Source organism: Zonotrichia albicollis, chromosome 5, assembly GCF_047830755.1.
Source record: "Zonotrichia albicollis isolate bZonAlb1 chromosome 5, bZonAlb1.hap1, whole genome shotgun sequence".
Classification (NCBI taxonomy): Eukaryota; Metazoa; Chordata; class Aves; order Passeriformes; family Passerellidae; genus Zonotrichia; species Zonotrichia albicollis.
In genome coordinates, this window is record NC_133823.1 from 57,318,044 (window position 1) to 57,338,183 (window position 20,140).

The window sequence follows — 20,140 nt, forward strand, 5'->3', positions numbered from 1 at the left end:
ACTGAGAAAAAGAGGTTTGATAGGTTATCCATGTAAGCCCATGTTAACAGTTAATGTTCTAAGAGTAGTTTATAATCTTACCAATTGCAAGTTGCTAAAAATAAAACTATGAGAAGCTTTTCTTTAGCTTATGTAAAAGACACATTTGAAGGTAGATAATTTAGTTAGACTTTGTGAATCTGTGCTCAATCATTTCAGGATTAAACCAAACATAAATAGTACTGAAGAAGCATGCAAGTAAAAACAGATTAGTAGTCAGCTTGAGACTACCATACAGATCAGTATTAGTGATCAAAATCTTAAGGGAGCAATAGTATTGCTTCAGCTATTGTTAGCCTTAACCAGATCCTTGATAGTGTGTTCACAATTAGTTAAATATTTATTACTAATTTTTTTCGATTAAAATATTTTTAAAACCCCAACAATGTAAAATTAACTTGCCTTTGACCTCTCTACCTTACCACTTTGAACTGGGCTGCGGTACTTAGAAAAAGAATGGAGCAATATCTGGCCCAACAGTGTTCTGGTGCTATGCAGTAGATACCCTGTTTTCCTCAATCTTCAAGAATCTCAGATTAGCACTTTTTACAGCTACAGTATACTTTGGAAATATCAAGTATCAGTATGAAGCATCGGTGGATAAGGGAAGGGCTGTGGATGTAATTTATTAGGACTTCTGTAAAGCCTTTGACATGGGCCCCCGCAGCATCCTTCTCTCTAAACTGGGGAGAGATGGGTTTGGTGGGTGGACTTAGATGGATAAGAAATTGTTTGGACAGCAGCATCCAGAGGGTGCTGTCAGTGGCTCACAGTCCCAAAGACATCAATGAAAAATGGTGTCCCTTAAGGACCTATATTAAAGTCCTCATCAATATATAGTGAAAGTTGTCCCTGCCTACAGCAGAGGAATTGGAACTAGATAATATTTAGGATCTTTTGCAACCCAAGACATTCTATGATTTCAGAATTCTATGAAATAAATAAACTGCTTGATGTGCCATACATACCCATGCATACACACGCATTTATACATATATCAGATTTTCATATTTAACAATATTTATTTTAAATTGAAGATATGTTCAAGACAAAAGGGAAAAAAAGGATGAGCATTAATCAGTCTTGATGTAGCTGTCTGTTGAAACTCCCAAAGGTTTTAAAATCTGGTTAATTGAAAAGGCAAAAAATGAAAAAAAATATTAATAAAGAGTGAACTATTTTAATAATACTGCTCCATAACTTCCTAATACAGTTATCAGTTGTTGCAATATTCTTCCATTGAGAGAATAATAGAGTGACTGCTTAAGCATCACTGGAAGGAAGTGAAGTACTGATGTTGCAGAGACACCAATATGAGTGAATTCTGTATTTCTGTGAAGCTCATATTTCTTCTGGAGGTTCAAAATAGGTGCAAAGATCTTTCTGCACAGATGACATTGAAAAATTGAGGCCTGAATGTTTCATTGATTTGACGCTTCATCAGTAATAAAGCATGTGTATGCACTGCAACATTGATTAGCTATGCAACATTAATCTTTAAAATATCTATGTGAAGTGGGTGAAGTAGTATCCATGTTACAGCAAGAGCAAAAAGGTTTTAGGAAACTGAGGGCTTGACATTGACAAGCCATCTGAGATTAAAAATCAGGAGTTTCTTGCTTCCAGTCTTCCACAGCACCTTGCAGACTGAACAGCTCCACTGTGAAACTAAATGAAAGCCTTAATTGTGGATGTTGTCACTTAGACTTTAGTTAAGCCTTTGGCACCATTTCCCACAGCATTCTCCTGGATAAACTGGCTGTTCATGGCTTGGACAGACATATACTTCACTGGGTAAAAGTATGGCTGGATGGCTGGGCCCAGAGGGTGGTGAATGAAGTTAAATCTAGTTGGTAGACAGTCACAAATGGTGTTCCCTGGGGCTCCGTTTCAGTTGTGTTTAATACTTGTGTTGATAATTTGGATGAGAGGATTAAATTCACTCTCCACAAGTTTGCAAATGACACCATGTTGGGTGGGAGTGTTCATCTGCTGGAGGGTAAGTAGGCTCTAAAGAGGGATCTGGATTGGCTGGATAGACAGGCCAAGGCCAACGGTATGAGATTCAGCAAGTCCAAGTGCCAGGGCCTACACTGACATAACATCCCCAGGCAGTGCTCAGACTTGGGGGAGAATGGCTGGAAAGCTGCCCAGCAGAAGAGGGTCTGGGGATGCCAGTAAACAGCCAGGTGAACATGAGCCAGCATGTGCCCAGGTGGCCAAGAAAAGAAATGGTACCTGGCCTGTATCAGCAATAGAGTGGCCAGCAGGACCAGGGCAGTGCTTGTCCCTCAGTGCTTGCCATTGGTGAGGGCACAACCTGAGTAGTTTGTTCAGTAATAGATTCCTCTCTACCAAAAAGACATTGGGGTGCTGGAAAGAGTCCAGAGAAGGGTAACAAAGCTGCTGGAGGGTATGGAGCCCAAGTGTGATGAGGAGCAGCTAAGGAAATGGGTTGTTTAGCCTGGAGAAATGGAAGTTCAGTGGGGACCTTATCGCTCTTTACACATACCTGAACAGAGATTGTAGTGAGGTAGGGGTTGTCCTTTTTGCCCAGGTGACAAGTGACAAGATGAGAGGAAATGATATCAAATCACAGCAGAGGAGGTTTAGTTTGGTTTCTCCATGGTTGTCAAGCAGCGGAACAGGTCACCAAGGGAAGTGGTGGTGTTGCCACTGGAGAAATTTAAAAGACTTACGGATACGTTTTTGTAATGGACTTTGCAGTACTGGATTAGATGCTTGGATTTGATGATATTAAAGGCCCTATCCCACCTAACTGATGAGATATTGTATACTTCATCACAGGTAAGGTGTAGGTTACATTTCAGCTAGTCTAGAGAGAGTAGTCAGCCCTGAAGATTAAGCCACAACTTCCTGGGTTTTTTCCTAACAAATATCTTTCTTGTTTTCAATGAATTAAACACCATTCTAGAAGTTGCATCAAATAATATTTGATTTTCTTCCCAACACCTTTAATTCCATCAAATAGTCTTCAGCTTTACTTCCATTCACTTTGTCTCAGAGTTTTTAAGATCCTTTTAAAAATCAGTAGTGTATTATACCACTGTTTAATGTGTAGCTGTGTACTTCTGTAATATGTGTAAATAATTATATGAAACAAACAAAACAAAAGGGCACTATTATGAAAATATTTAAGAAAATGTGTGCTGTTGCATATGTTTGCTTTTGTGTATATATAGTACAGATACTACACATTTGGGATGTAATTTCCATATTTCAACTAAAATTGTAAACACTAAGTATTTTGGCAATATTTTAGGTCATTTTCCCCACATTTTGATCCACTTTGCAGGCAAATTGCAGATACATGCAATTATCTTGCTTATAAACTCTCCTCTCTAGCTAATGTCATAAATTATTAACATTTCATGTACTGTTTATATTCACACATTTCCTTTACATATGTTTCTGTTTATACTGTTTTCTTATATTTTTCTATCAAGATACTATAAATCAGAGGTTAGCTGTGCTGTACTCATACAGTATAATTTTGTTATTAATTCATCTAAAAATGCTTCAAAGGCTGGAATGCTGAAAAAATATTGTTACTGATAAGATTCAAAATTAGGAAAATATGTTCTTATGTGGCAGCAGAATAGTTTGGGTAATTGCCACTATTTAAAAACCATCTTCCAAAGATTACTTTAAAAATCTTTGCTTCCTTAATTAGAAGGGCATTGATTTTTTTTTTTTTTACTGGTTTGAAGTTGAATTATGTATTTATATTTTGTTCTTTTACACAACAACTTGGCTATTGCATCAAGATTACATTTGATGATTTCGGAAATCTTTTCCAAGCTTAGTGGAAAACTAAGATTCTAAGTCTTTCTTGGAATTTATTCAGACTGCAGTATTTAGCAGTTAATTTAGGACACTTATAAAAGAAAATCCTCTCAGTTCTTGTCTGTTTGTGTTAATGTGTAATAGAAACCTGAGCAATAACAAGATTACAGATATAGAAGAAGGAGCATTTGATGGAGCCTCTGGTGTGAATGAACTATTGCTTACAAGCAATCGCTTGGAAAGTGTTCAACACAAAATGTTCAAAGGACTTGAAAGTCTCAAAACACTGTAAGTATATTTATTTGTGTGATTTTATTCTCCTTTTCTCACAGGTATTTTTGAGAATAATGTTGTATCTGTCCTAAAAAAATTATTTTGGAGAATTAGTTATGGATATTTCAAGCATATTTTGGGTTTTATTCCTATTTTACTAGAAGCTATACATTATACTAATTTATTAGTTATTAATTATGGGTATACTGGGTCCTCTAAAGCAGTGAAGCAGTTGAGAATGGGTAAACATCCAGCTTCAGAAATGGAAATGGAAATAATCATCAGAGTAACAGAATTTTGCATGGGAATTACACATTTTACGTAATGGAGTCTGATTCATTTCAACTCAACCATTACTGGGAATTTTGCTGGAGGAAGAAATTGTTCTGGTGTGTATTGAAATGTGGGAAATGATTCTCTCCTAAGTAATCTTTTTGTCATTTCAACAGTGAAGGCAAGATTAAAAGCACTATAGCTTGAACTCATTTCATTCTTTCCATGAAGCAGTTTAGTTCTTTCCACTCAAAAAATATGTTTATAAAATCTGCAGCATCTTGGCCTGCTTCAGAGAGTCTGTCCTTCTGATCTGCAGACCAGAGCCAAGATTAAATAGTCTTTGGGGTTTCAGCTGTCCATAGACATTAGGTATTTTAAATAAATCACGTCTACAATTTCTAACCTTGCAGTTAAAGCTGCTAAAACTGTTTAAAGCAGCTAGTCCTAGACAAGAGCAAGCAGGGAAATTACCATCTTTTGGTGGACAGAGAGGAGAACAACAGACTTCAAAGCTCTTAAGTTTTAGAGAAATTTGAGAGATTTTAGAATAGCTTAGGATTCTGAAACGTGTACTGTCTTAGAGTCATGATGAGGAGGAATGCTGACTTCACTTGAATGAAATGCTTTTGAATGCAGTAGAAGTGGTTTCTAGAATCTGTCCTAAGAAAAATGAAGTGAAAGGGACCTCAAGAGGAGGTAAGCTGGTACAAGCCTTTACTCTATATAAATAGCAGTTCTGGAGTCGCTGTCCTTTGAAACATGAAGAGAGGGCTGCTGTGTTTTTTTTTGATTTGGGGAATTTCAATCAGTTTCATTTCTTGTCAATTAAAAATTCATAGTTACTGCTGCTGGTATTGAAAGAAAAAGAAAAAAAACCTGAACACTTAGGGGAAACTGGAGCAGATTACCCAGAGAGGTTGTGGGGTCTCATCTGGAGGTACCCAGAAGCCATCTGCATGCAATCCTGAGTAACTCTCTAGGGAACCCTGCTTGAGCAGGGTTGTACCAGATGATCTCCAGTGGTCCTTTCCAGCCTTACCCATCCTGTGAAACACCCCTTGCGTCTGTGAAAGCTACCCACCCACCCACCTTTGTCTTCCAGCCTGCTCCACACACACTGCACTCAGTCTCTTCAGTGCAGCTCAGGGGTCACTGCACTGTGGTCCCTTCGCTGGCAGCAGCCCCTTTGTGGTCACAGCTCTTGGCCCTCACTCCAGCAGCCACTTCAGCCCTGGTCCCTGCCCAGGCTAAGCTGAAAAATGCTGATCCTTCTTTCTCAGGATGCTGAGGAGCAACAGGGTGAGCTGTGTGGGAAACGACAGCTTCACAGGGCTGAGCTCTGTGCGCCTGCTCTCGCTGTATGACAACCAGATCACCACGGTGGCACCCGGCTCCTTCGACACGCTGCATTCGCTCTCCACGCTGTGAGTCGTGCTCGCCCTTTACCGTAACCACATTTGCATCTCTGACCTCTGAGGGGCATTTCCCTCATAACTTTGATGGGTGATTTCACAGCACTTAGTAAAGTTCAGGGATAAAAGCATTTCAAGGAGGCAGTTTTGAGAAATTCTGCTTTCTGGACCATCTTGGGCACATGAAGAATATGTTTTCATACTCTCTGATACAGCGTTAGACTGGTTTCCAGAAGTGTCAAAGAATGCAGAAAAAACATCCTGCTCACACCCCTCTTGAAAGCCCACTTATCTAAACCAGGGTAGAAATCCACATTTTGGGTAGGCAGCACACAATCACAGCTGGTTAGATGTTGTCTGTCCTTCTGTCCTGTGCCACCCAATTACTAGCTTCTATTTCCTTGGCCTGCTGAGAATCTTAATTCATATGTGTTTTCTAAGGAAGCTTCAGTCTCATTTTCTATAAAAAGAAGCATCCTTTTTTAAATTTTAATGCGATGTGATTTAAGGGAATTTAAAAGAGTAAGCAAAGTGCCAGTCAGTTTCATGAAGAAGTGCTGGTTGTAGGTAGCATCATTCAGGAAAATACTTAATCCCCCTTTTACAAGAGAAGTGACACTTTGCACCCAGTTACTACTTTTGCATATTAAGGATGACATGTTTATAAATAATGGAGTTGTCAATATGTTTGTGCTGAAGTAAGGAGATGCCAAAAGTACTGAGGCTTTTAGAAGTAAATTCATTTTTGTAACTGGCATGTAATCAGCTTAGCTGTCACTTCGGAAAGGAAATTTATTCTCTGGAGCAAATAAAAGATGGAAATCTTGAGATGATAAATTAATGGAATGCCTGTTGTCAGGTTAAAGCTAATAATGTAAAGTAATCAGCCTCCAACTCTATATGGAATTATTGCATTATTGGTACAGAGTGGCTTGACATGAAGTCAGATCTTGGACAGTTTGAAATTATTTCTAAACAAGTTGTATCAAGCTTCACCATACAGAGCCTAAATTACACCTTTCACCTATGGTTTATGCACATTATTGCTTGAAGAACAGTGTTTAAAGTAAGTTTTTTGAACATAGAAGTAGAATCCTTGGGATGAAAGGATGGTGTCATCTGAGATAAACTTTCCTGTGGTTCTTAGAAACCTCTTGGCCAATCCCTTCAACTGCAACTGCCACCTGGCATGGCTTGGAGACTGGCTGAGGAAGAAACGCATTGTGACAGGGAACCCTCGTTGCCAGAAACCCTACTTCCTCAAGGAGATTCCCATCCAGGACGTGGCAATTCAGGATTTTACATGTGATGATGGTAAGGAAATTAATTTTTGAACCTTTTATAATTTCAGCTTTCATATAGATAGCTGCATGAATCCCATAGATCCCAAAGTATTGCACTTTAAAGTCCTTCATGCTCAGTTTCTATGTCAGTTTAAAAATTTTCCACTCGATTTTGGATGATCAGCAAGCATGGGCTGTTGTATATATGCCCTCAAAAGTTTTTCTTGCCTATCTTCAGTACTGTAATTAATAATTTAGAAATAGTATAAAATAAAATTGATCAAATGTTGTTGTACAGATGAGAATATTTTCAAACACTGAGGCTTGAATCAAGCACACTTTCAGGTTACTTGATCAAATAACATGACATGTTATAGCTTGTGGCTTCATTAAGTCTTAATTAAAAGACATGCTGCTATCTTGCATCTCTCATACATACTTCCATTTGCTGCATTACTGGTTTGTCACTTTTCAAGGCTGTATATTTTTTTTAAAAGACCGGTTTTAATACTTTTTTAAGTTTATTGTCTTTCATTTCAGGATTTATTCTTTTTTAATGATTTTTTTTCATATAATAGCATTCTTACCTAGTAAAACAGCATTGTACTACGTAAAGCATCACCTGAAATGTAAATTCTTGGAATGATGATTTACATAGATGATGTCATTTTTCTTCCTTACCTTGAGATATTATAATGCTGAAATATCAGGTTGTCTTGAAGAAAATCCAGGTGGGCTATTGCTGCTAATACTGAGGAGACATTTATTAGCAATCTTAGCATCTTTTTGTTTTTAATAACCAGGAAATGATGACAATAGCTGTTCTCCCCTGGCCCGCTGCCCTGCAGAATGTACTTGTCTGGACACAGTAGTTCGCTGCAGCAACAAAGGTCTGAAAGCTTTGCCTAAAGGCATCCCAAAAGATGTGACTGAACTGTAAGTGGCATGCTTTTTTTCACTTTTATGAAAATTAATGTCAGATTTTTATTGTCGGTGTCAAGAATGAGGGGAAAAGAAAATGAAGAATTGAATGTAGTAGATGAGTCAAAATTTGTTAATCCAATGGTTTTTAAAGACTTTCACATTATATTGAGAAACTAGAGGTCAAGTTTGAATTAGCAATGCTTTGTAAGTCCCAAACCACTCTTAAGAACTATCTGTTACTGAAAAGCTTTAAAAATATATGTGTATAAAATTGTAATCACTCTCAGATTTTATATCCCCAGCACTGAACCATTGTATAAATGTGCGGATATCATGTTACAGGGGGCTAAATTAAGGGCAGCAGTGAATCTGATTAATCTCTGGTCATTGCTTAGAAAGGAATGAAGTTCAATTACATGAAAAAGGAAAAAGAAAACAGTAAACATGAATGTATTCTCACAATGAACTTGTTTTTTATACCTCTTAATCAATACTTTTTACCTCTAAATCAAGCACCTTAATCCTCTAAATCAATGGCCTTCATCTGTGTTGAGGAATTAAAAACACCTAGACAATGGCTTTATGGTACTAAGGTAGTGGAGTAGGAAAGCTGCTCTCCTGGATTTGTTGCATGTCTAATAAGAGTCTTGTGAGTGAAGTGGCTTCTGGTGTTTGTCTTGGCCACAGTGGTCATAAAGTCAAGTTTAAAATCTCTATCAGCAGGAGGAAAAGTGCCAGAAAAACTTCCACTCTGAATATGAGAGGAGACTTCAGGCTGCTCAGGGAGCTAATAGTATGTCCATGGAAGGTACTGAGGTGCATCAGTGCTGGTCAGTTTTTAAGTACCACCTGTTAAGAGCTAAAGAGCAAGCAATTAGAAAATGTCAGAAGCCAAGCAGGTGAGGCAGAAGGCCAGCTCAGCTAAGCAGGAATCTTCTGGAGCTAAGGGAAAAATAAAATGTATACTTCCAGTGGGTGACTTGGGGGGAATATAGAGGTGCTGCTTGTTACTGTAGGAAGAAAATTGCGCCAATTAGAGCTGAAGCTGGCCAGTACTGCTGGAGACAATAGAAATAGCTTTTTAAAATATCTTAATAGCAAAAGGCAGCCCAGAAATAACACTGGTCCATTTTTCTGTGAATATGGTCACCTCACAAGCAGGGACGTAGACAGAGCAGAGATGTTTAATGCTCTCTTCACTTAGGTCTTCAATACCAGTGGTCAGCTCTGTGGGTCCCAATGCCCTGAGCTGAAGGACATGACTGTGAGAATGATTAACACCCAGCCAACCCCAAACTTGCACAGGATTTGCTGCTTCTTCTGGCTTTCTCTAAGTCTATGGGGCCTGATGAAATTAATCCAAAAATACTCAAAAAGATGGCTGATGCCATTACAAGGCATCTCTAAACGATTTCTGTCTGTTCTTGGTAATCTAGAAAGGTCCCAGTCAACTGGAAGGTGGCAAATATCCCAGTTTTTGAGAAGGGCAAGAGGGTTGACTCCAGTACTATGAACCAGTCACTTTTACATCAGTGTGAAGTAAAATTAAGCCAAAAAAAGGTGCTTCTTCAGAGGGTGGACAGACACTAGACACTGGTACAGTGGTCACAGCACCAAACCTACCAGAGTCCAAGAAGTGTTTGGACAATGCTCTCAGGCACATGGTGTTACTCTAGGGGCTGTCCTGAGCAGAGCCAGGAGCTGGACTCCATCCAGAGGTGTATTAGGGAAAAGTGTAACCAGCAAAGGTCAAAGGAAGTGATTCTCCTTCACTGTTCAGCCCTTGTGAGGCCACTTCCGGAGCATTGCGTTCAATTCTGGTCTCCACAGTTCAAGACAAGAAGTTACTAGAGAGGAAAAAAAGGTGATGAGGGGCTGAGAGTCTCTCCTCAGGCAAGGAGGGACAGTGAGAGCTGGGCCTGGTTAGTGTGGTTTTAATAGAATGTCTTCTTTTTCACATAGGCAGTTTTATAAAATTTGGGCTATTTTATCAACCTATTGAAACATTTTTTTCTATGAGAAAAATTGTTAAGATAGCATTTTATGAAAGATACTTTTTGAATATGCAGGTGGACAGTAACAGACATAAAAAAAAGCTTGCTACCTTAGGTATTGTTTGAAGATATAACCTGAATGAGCTGCTCATAACACCATACAAGCAAACTTTTATGCATTATGAAAGGGAAAATATGAACCTAAAACTTTAGATATTAGTTTGTTTTGGTTCTTGATCAAATAGGTCACAATACTGAAAGAAATAGAAATTATTTGCAGGAAGAAAAATGTTGGTTTGTGTTACATATGGCAGGTATTTAGTAATGTTTCATAATGGCTGGTTAATGTAATGCTTTTCCAGAAAACATCATAATTATGTTGTGTAAATAACTAAAAAATTCTACTGTTTTATGGTTTGGTATTATATGGTTTGGTATTATATAGAAGATTCTGAGATGCCCACTATTAGTCTGGTGTTTAACAACATCTAAAAGTCTTTAGCCATTGATAAATTGAAATTTTTAAGACCTCAAATTAGCACACAGGTATATAGGTATATAAAACCACAACTTCATTATGTTTTGAGTTTGGTGGTTTATTTTTTTTTCCTCAAAGAGAAGATGACTTTCTTGAATACAGTCTGGTATAAATATAATTTGGCAATATAAGATCATCAATGCAATGTAAAGCAAAGCAGCTAGAGAGGGATACTTTTGAAATTGCAGATGGACCCTTGTGACTGAAAATTCATTTGTTTCCACTTTTGTGTGCTTTAGTGTCTAAGCATGCAATTCAGCATATTTTTCAAAAGAATAATGGAGGTGGTTCCTGTTAACAGGAATCAATCCTGATTGATTCTTCTTGCTCATTAGTATGCATGGCTCTTCTAGGACATACTCTTCATGTGTTTTAAAAAATATTTTAATAATTGCTTCATTTGAACAAGAAGGAATTTTTATCAGGCAAGTGGATACTTGTAGCACTTCAGTTCTAATGAAGCTTAGTAATATTACCTAATGTAACTGTGGATAAATGAATGTCCTCAAAATACTTACTTCTTCAAAAATTTTAAAAGCTGTGTTGTTTTTTTTTTTTAATAATAATTTCTTAAGCCCATGCTCTATTCACCATCATTACCATAGTGTAAGTATAAGGTTTTTCAAAACATATTTTGGATTTATCAAGCAGCCCTAGAAAGTCAAAGTCCAGAGAAAAAAAAACAAAGAAGAAAGACAGCCTTTTGATTAGATGAAGATAATTTTTTGTGACGTTTAACTGTGTTTCAGCTCCTCCATTTAGTCAAGACTGAAGTTTCCAAAGATGCTGCAGCATATGTAAAGATATTAAGCTCAAAATAAAACTAAAACTCTCTCTATCAAAGGCTGCTCTTAGTTCAGACATCTTGCAAGTATTTGGATGGCAAAAATATCTTCTTTGTGTAGCGATAAGGAGGGTGTAGTTTCCACTTGGGTTCCAGGAAACATAAGTAATACCACCATCAGCAAAGTCATTTTCCCCATCTGAGAAACCAAAGACCTTTAATCTTCTTGCCACTATCTGCTTCATTTCAAACCATGAAGAGCCCCTCCACTTGTACTTTGTCATGTCTGGCTGCACACTGCAAGCTCTGTAGGCAAGGCTCGTTCCCTTCCTCTGCCTGTGCCGCCGGTGCCAGCACAGTCTGAGAGCTCTGAACCCATTAACTCTAAGGATGAGAAGGTCTCTTATTGAGAGTTATGAGCATGGAAGAAGAGTGAACAATATAATATTACAGGAGCTGGGAACCTACTGAGAGGGGGAAAAAATCTGACGTTTCTAGTGAAAGGTAATTGATAGCTGTCTTCAGTCACTAACATGCTTCACAGGAGTAGGACTGTAGCATGGTGTACTGATGTATCATGAAATTTACAGGGATAAATCAAGAAAGGTGAATCACAGGCATGACAAATGAATTTGCTGTTAGAGATAAAACCAGACCTTGCTGGTTGCAGTGTAAAGGACTACCTGTGCAATGCTGGAGTCTGTTTCTTTTTATGATAGCTAAAAATCCACACTTAATGTGATTTGCAGAAGTTAGATTTACCTTTTCTCTGTAGGTGTGCGGGAAATGGAGATGATAAAGACCTCATTTTGCAGTCATTTTGAAATAATAGAAACTATAATGCAAGAAATATTTTTATTGTGTTACTTCATACAGTAGCTTTGGATCTTAGGCTACAAATCCTCAGTTGTATCTCTAAAAACCAAAATTAGTAAGCAAGTTTTCTTATAAAATGGAAAAGTATGCATTCATTTGCTATTAACTTTACTGTTGGATTCTGACATTAGTGGATGAAGATGCTCCTATTTTAATGAGATATATAATTTTCTTTGTTTTATGTTTCTGATTTAGTTATTTGGATGGAAATCAGTTTACCCTAGTTCCAAAAGAGCTTTCCAACTACAAGCATTTGACACTCATGTAAGTAGTTTAAAGCAGCATTCTCTACTGGAAGTAAAAGCAAAGCAAAGTATCTTACTCAATTATACCTGCATTTACTTGTAAGAAAAAGCCTGTAAAACATATCATATCTTTCAGAAAATACCCAACCATTTTTTATAACTGAGAATATTGTATTCTACTTATGACATGCAGCATATAATATACTCAGTCACCTTTTATGAGCATGGGTATATTATTCCCGTGATTACATCACAATAAAATAAAGCAAGAATTAAAGTTGACCTCAAAAGAGACATAAGATCTTTTAAAGTCATGATAATTGTTTCTCCCTCAGTATATGGTTTTCATGACCTGAGGGGAGAGCTTGTCTAAAATGCCTTGATGCCAACTCAATTGCTGACTTACTGTATGATTTTAGGCAAAACTCTAGTTGCTCTAAATTTTATTACCTCTACCTCATGGATGATTTGAATATGATTTCTGTATCTTTTACGTGTACAGTGAGGAAAAACAGGAAGACTATAGATGCAAATGCCTTAATTCCAGCTGTAATTCCATGGTCTTTGTTAGGACTATAAAAATTTACACCAGCTGAGGCTGAACTGTGTTACATTCCGAAAGCAGTTTCTGGTTTCATTATAATGAGAATGAAAAGTGAGGGGAGAAACCAAATCTCTTAAATTTCATTTTTCACTGTGTTTAGCACAATTCAAAAACAAGAACTTGATTTCCTTTATTTACCTCATGATAGACAAAAGATGTCACTGTCACAAATTTTTGAAAACCCATACTTTCAAAACTTTTCATATTTTTAAAATAATGTTATGAAAAAAAACCCCGTTGCAATATTTTCAAGTCTATCCAGTGTAGAACTTGTAGGAAATCTTTGTGAATAGTTTTGGGAATTTATGAATTCATGAATGGTAAATAGAATGCAAATGAGTATTAACAGTCTCCATTTATGAGACCTGCAGGGCACATTATTTTAAAGTTTTCTGTATGTTTACTTATACTGCCGTTATGTAGTTGAGAATGTTCCTCAGCTGTGTTTGGAAAAAGAAACCACTGTACATAATCCTGTGGTCAAAAAAATAATTACATACAAGTCTCCTGAGTTCCAGATTAACAAAGTTGTTTATTTTTATCTTTCTCTTTTGAATGCATTTGTCTGTTATAGTTGCCTAATATGCTTATTATGAGTCAGTCATATTTGATGCTTTCATGAAAATTTCAAGTGGGGAAATATGTATATTGCATACCTATTCAACAGTGCTCTTAAGTTAATGTATCAAGGTTCCCTCTAGAAACAAGGGCAGTATTTCACCACAAAATACATGAAACAATACTGAAAAAGTCAACATAAAGTGAGAAGTAAAGCACAATACGAGAATAAAGAACTGACAGTATTCACATTTAATCAGCATCTTTGAAGCTACCAGCCTACCACTACGGCTTCCATCATAATTATGTTTAAGGTTTTATTCATTAGAATTTTGAACAAAGACATTAAGGCTTTTACTGTAAATCTAAGTTCTTTATAATAATAGCTCTGGGCTTTGATGTCTTCATCATGTAAGTGTTAAGTAGAGTATTAAATGATATTTACTTAGGTGTCATGAGGGACATGTCTAGAATGACTTCCACTTTAAAACATTACTTTCATTTTTGTGCTTGAGTTTATGAAGTATTGCATTATTAACTTGGTAGCATGATGAGCATTGCTATTGTATTAGAATGCATTGCACTGCTTTTTCATCTGTGTTGAAATGGAAATGCTTTTTATTCGTCAAGCTAAACACTTGCTGGGCTTGTATATGGCATGTGAAAATAAAAGCAGGTGCTGCTTTAAATAGTTATATCAATGATAATACTACTTCTACTAATGAAAATGTGTCTGGTTAACTTACAGTGTTTTGGGACTGGGGCAGTCATTTTAAGGTCTGAATTTCTGAATTTATTTTTTAGAGATTTAAGTAACAACAGAATCAGCACTCTTTCTAATCAGAGCTTCAGCAACATGACTCAGCTGCTCACCTTGTAAGTTTAAACATGTAACAGTGACTCTTTGGAAGCATTACAGTGGGGTTCTTGTCTTGGAAAGAAAGGGTGTTTAGTTGACATTAAAACTTGCTTGGTTTGGAGGCTGTAAAATAACTTGTTTCCTAACTAGCTATGTGTGCAAAAGCTGCTTTTGGTAATTCTCTGCATAGTTTACTGAATAACTGATTCACTTGCTGACAGCATTTTGTATATTTTCAGAATTCTTAGTTACAACCGCCTAAGATGTATTCCTGCACGGACTTTTGATGGGTTGAAATCACTCAGGTTGTTGTAAGTATTTTTTTTAATCATTGCTATTCTCCACAATTTTAATTTGTATACAGAAGAGAACAGAACCATAAGAAGTTAGTAGATTATAAAACCTATCAAATATTTCAGAAGTGATAATTATGTAGCCTTAAAAATCTAAGACGTGCACTTTTTACTTTCCTTATTTTTAATGGCAGCTGTATTTCTTTTTTGTGTTATGTTCTTCCTTTTTAAAAGCATTAAAGTCTAGCAAAAATGCCATATGCATAAATTTCTTCAGTATATATTAGGGGGGGTTGCAGTTGAATTTTGAAGATATTTATTGCAACATTAAATTTCTTTGACTAGTTTTATTTAATGTAGGAGTATTTCCAAAGCCATGATGTCATTATTAAGTATTGAAAATCAATAACTTTCCTTTTTGATTGCAAGAAAACTTTCCATTTTACCACTAGGAAAAACATAGGGGCACAAAAATGGACACAGGAATATAAAGAACAGTCTCATTTACAGTTTTAGCTTGTCATTAAGAAGAAAGCCTGCAAAAATTCCTTTTCAAAAGCCCACAGCAGAACATGTAATTTTTGCCTCCATGTGGGTCATTTATAATCATTTAAATACTTGGTTGGACTAAATAGCTAAAGTATGAAATTATTTAAGTGTACTTTCATAACTTTAGTTATTCAATAACAATATGGATAATTTCAAGAACTGTAATTTTGTATGTGTTAGATATTCATGTAAATGAATTAATTTATCGAAGAGATACTTTTCATAGAACCACAGAATGAACTGAGTTGAAAGGGACCTACAAGGATCATTGGTCCAACTCCTGGCCCTGCACAGCATCATCCCCCAGAGTCACACCATGTGCCGGAGAGCATTGCCCAAATGCTTCTTGAGCTCCATCAGACTTGGTGCTGTGACCCCTGGGGAGCCTGCTCCAGTGCCCAGACACCTTCTGGTGGCTGGGTGAAGAATCTTCTCCTAATACCCAATCTAAACCTCCCCTAACTCAGCTTTTTTCCCTGGTCACTGGACAGAAGAGATCAGTGTTTGCCCCTTCTTTTTCCCTCAAGAAGAATTTACAGACTGCAGTGAGGTCTCCCCTCAATCTCCTCCAGGCTGAACTACCAAGCGAACCTCAGCCCCTGTTCGGAGAGCTTCCTCTGAAGACCCTTCACAGCACCATTAGTCTTCTTTGGACAGTCTGTATTAGCTTCCCATCTTTCTTATACTGTGGCACCCAAAATTGCAATTTTCAAGATGAGGCTGTCCCAGCCCAGAGCAGAGCAGCACAATCCCCTCCCTTGCCCAGCTGGCCATGCTGTGCCGGATGCCCCAGGACAGGGTTGGCTCTCCTGACTGCCAGGGCACTGCTGGCTCATGTTCAACTTCCCACTGACCAGGATGCCCTGTGCCTTTCCTGGCACTGCTTTCCAGCATCTCATTCCTCAGTTTGAACCTACATCCAGGATTGCCTCATGCCAGGTGCAGAATCCAGCACTCGCCCTTTTTAAACTTCATGTGGTTGGTGAAACCAGCAGGTTTTCTACAAAAGAAATCCCAGTAGTGATGCTTAATGAAGTCTTTAATTTTATACTTCTATATCAAATTTGGACAAAAAAGTTAATACTTTTATTAACAGTCAATGTCTGTCTGTTCTATGAATCCATGAAAGATTAAAAAGATCATATGAACATAATTAATGCAAATTTCAGGGAGATGCTGAACAAATCAGAAATTCTTTTGCTATCTGCTATCTCTAAATCAAACTGTTACTTTGCATAACTGTGCCTACTTTTATCACCTTTTATTTTTCAATTTTAAAATAACTACAGTATTTCTATTTCTTATGAAAATCCAGGATGAAAAAAATCAAATTACAAGTATGCTGCTAGTTAGAGTTCCAATGAACACTTGGAAACACTGAGGAACTGGAAGAAAAAAATATATGAAAAGATGAAAACTTAAAAGAAGATGAAATTTGCCAAGTTAACCTGATGATTTTTTATGTATTGATATTATTGTGTTTCTTCTCTCTTTAAGGTCTTTACATGGCAATGATATTTCTGTTGTTCCTGAAGGAGCCTTTAATGATCTTTCAGCATTATCACACCTGTGAGTATTCAGCTTGTATACTGTATTTTTTTTTTTTGTTATGCTTAGCCAAGTTCATAGAGCCAAACAAAGATATAATGTGAAGAAGTTCTCTGGAAGAAGCTCGTGCTTATGTAGAGGCTGGCCACTGGCCCGAGAGCAGCTCAGCAGAGAAATCCTGGGCCTGCTGCTTGGGCTGCAAGTTGAACTTGTCTGCCCTGTGTCCTTATGGCAATGAAGGATAAAGACACTCCGGGCTGAATTTGAAAGTGAGCAGCCAGGGGACTGAGGATACTGACCACTGCTTTCTGCTTGGCCCTCCTAGGGCTGCATCTGGGCTGTGTGTCCAGTTCCTCCCATACAAAGCAGATGTTTATGAGCTACAGCAAATCCAGCGGAGGGGAAAGCAGGGTGGGAGGTGGCTTGATCAACTGAGCTGTAAGGAGAAGCTACAGGAACTGGGCTTATCCAGCCTGAAGAAAGGGATGCCAAGGAGAGACCTAAAACTCTTCAAGCCTCTAAGGATTACAGCAATGATGGAGACTCAGAGGTGCACAGTGAAGAATCAGAGTAAAGCATCAAAACCTGCAACAAGGGAAATTTGATTGAACATAATGAAAAATTCTTCACTGTGAGGATGATTCAGCAGGAGAATCTCCATCCCTGGAGATTTTCAGAGCTCAGATGGAAACATCTGAGCAGCCCTGATTACCAAGGTAGCCCTGCTTTGTGCAGGAGGTGAGAAATGGATGAAAATTATTCTATGATTCTCTGTCAGCATCTTGGTGACACTAAACACATCACATCTGATTTCAGAACATAATTTGAGACAATAGTTTTCTGGTTTTTAATTTTCATTGGGACCCTAAATTAGAACAAGCTACCTTCTGCAAATGTCGTGGTGTTTTTGGAAAATTAGGACTTTGAGGAGTATGTTGACTAGTGCCTTTAGATATATCTGGGGGCTTAAGTTTCTGAACAGCAGCAGTTGACAAAAATTTTGTGTTTCTCATTTAGTATTGTCCATTTGCATTTAGCTCTCAGAAATTTCATTCTGATTAAGCTTTCAGTCATTGATAATACATTCAAATGCTACTAGTAAACCAATTTATCTGCATGAAATATCAGTAAAATTTGGATAGATTTGATTGTTGCTGGTACTGTTTTCTTAATGGATGCTAGTTATCCTTGTTAATGTTTCAATTTTAGCAGAACAATTGTGTTAGTTCAGGCTGACATCCACTTTTGCAAATACAGAATGGACAAATTCTAGGTATTTCTGCTTGCATGGGAAGTTCCCTTGTTACTAAGTTTCCTTTTTTAATTGCTCTGACTTAAGCCTGACAAATATGTATATTTTCTTGAGTACAGCTTGAATGCATAAAAAAGTTAAAATGAGAGGGCTTTCTGCTCAGTGAGGCAGAAAAGAGTGTTTCAGCTCGGGTGATTCCTTTGCTTGCCAAAGACTTTCTTGTATCTCTAGAAGACCCACTGATTCAAAGCTGTGGAAAGCCTTGAAACATCTGGAGAAGAGGATGTTCTAATACAGCCATCTGACAGTGGTTGCACATGTTGAGATTATCTGTTAAAAGTTCCATGATTACTTTATTTCTTGAAAGGAACATGAGTACATCTTTACAGAATAGAAAAAGGCTTCAATCCTCCAAATTAACTACACAATGTCTCATTGTTTTCAGAGTTTTAAGAGTATTTCCAGTTCATTGCAGAGAAAATAAACACTTAAAAATCTGTTACAGAAATTAATTCTGAAGATCTCTGGCTAAATTTTTTTTTAATTAAAAAAAAAAGTCACAAGGATCCTTATTTAAAGGAATGTATTTACTTTCATAATGAAGCAATTCTTATGTAACTACCACAAAGCTAGGATAATGTGGTTTTATTTACTTATGCAGCAGAAAACTCTTAGAGAATTCTGCACATATTTGTGAGTTCAGTGAGACAGCTCCAAAGAGGAAATAATTAAATCCAATTTGGAAGCTTAGAAACAGATGGTTTGTACCAGCCTGAGAGCCATAAACTGTAAAGGAGAAATATCAGGGCAGAATTCTGTGGAATTTTCTTGACTGCTTCAGATGACATACTTTATTCTTGTTATCTTGTTAAATTGCCCAGGATCAGTTTCACTCTGCTCATGCAGCTGATCTTCGCTGTGGCAAGCCAACAGTGAAACAGATCTAGTTGGTATTAGCACACTAAAGCTCGCACATACTTCTTTTAAGAATATCTACATTTCTGGACTATGTTTCTACTAAAACTATCACTTCTTCATCTAGAACCCAAATTCAAACAGTAGTGCTGTAACAGTATTTTTGTTGTGGGAGAGCAGGTTTGTGCTCTGAATGGTTTTTGCCTACCCATTTTCTGGCTTCTTTTTTAAAAACCAGCCATTTAAAACTTGGTTCCCTTCCCTATTTGTCTTTTTTCCCTAGGGCTATTGGTGCAAATCCTCTCTATTGTGATTGTAATATGCAGTGGCTATCTGACTGGGTCAAATCAGAATACAAAGAACCTGGTATTGCACGTTGTGCTGGTCCTGGAGAAATGGCGGATAAACTTCTTCTCACAACTCCCTCTAAGAAATTTACTTGCCAAGGTACTGTTGTTGTTTTTTTTTTTCTCTTCAAAGTGTCAACTTTTAATTTTTACAAATAGTTGAGCTGCGAATTACAAGTCTTTTGTACTCAAAATACATTTATTATAGCATCCTAACTCAGCCTTTTCACTTTTACTCATACTTAAGGATATAGCCATTGGTTCCATTCAGGAAATGTATTCATTTTAAAGATTTTAATTCCTATCTCTTTTAAAATAAATAGAGAAAAAAGTATTTGGACTTGCAGTACAGTATTCCTCATGATGTGCCTAGTACATTGGATGTACACAGGTACTTTGTTCTGCCTCAGTTATGAATAGAGTTTAAACATCTGTACTTCCCTCAGTATTTTTCCTGAAAGCTGTTCACCATAAAAACTGTAAATACATCAGTAATCTTTGCAGTTTGCTATTAAATGTATAATATGTCTCTGATATTTCAGACGAAAGCACAAACCAAGCCATACCAAAAACAAACCAAGCTAAAAGTAGATAAAGGAATGTGATAACCACTATAGAGGTCTTGATCTAAAATGTTAAATGGGCAGGTGTCTCAGGGCATTTAATTCCATGTTGGTACCAGTGTTGCTGGCATTTGTATCACAACTTATATTATTGTCTGTTAATTTGTAAGTTCATTTTCTGAACTGTGCTATTATTTTATA

At 37.1% G+C, this 20,140-nt stretch overlaps 1 protein-coding gene across 17 annotated transcripts in view; it reads left to right on the top strand.

Annotated features, from left to right (window-relative positions):
- SLIT2 (slit guidance ligand 2) overlaps nucleotides 1-20,140 on the top strand; it is a 256,993-nt gene that overhangs the window by 198,937 nt on the left and 37,916 nt on the right. For all 17 annotated transcript variants that reach the window (XM_026792129.2, XM_026792130.2, XM_026792131.2 and 14 more), the window contains 9 exons: nucleotides 3,991-4,134; nucleotides 5,676-5,819; nucleotides 6,955-7,121; nucleotides 7,894-8,026; nucleotides 12,402-12,470; nucleotides 14,418-14,489; nucleotides 14,712-14,783; nucleotides 16,812-16,883; nucleotides 19,313-19,476. In XM_026792129.2, coding sequence (XP_026647930.2) covers nucleotides 3,991-4,134; nucleotides 5,676-5,819; nucleotides 6,955-7,121; nucleotides 7,894-8,026; nucleotides 12,402-12,470; nucleotides 14,418-14,489; nucleotides 14,712-14,783; nucleotides 16,812-16,883; nucleotides 19,313-19,476 — 1,037 coding nt within the window. The remainder of the gene's footprint in view (nucleotides 1-3,990; nucleotides 4,135-5,675; nucleotides 5,820-6,954; nucleotides 7,122-7,893; nucleotides 8,027-12,401; nucleotides 12,471-14,417; nucleotides 14,490-14,711; nucleotides 14,784-16,811; nucleotides 16,884-19,312; nucleotides 19,477-20,140) is intronic.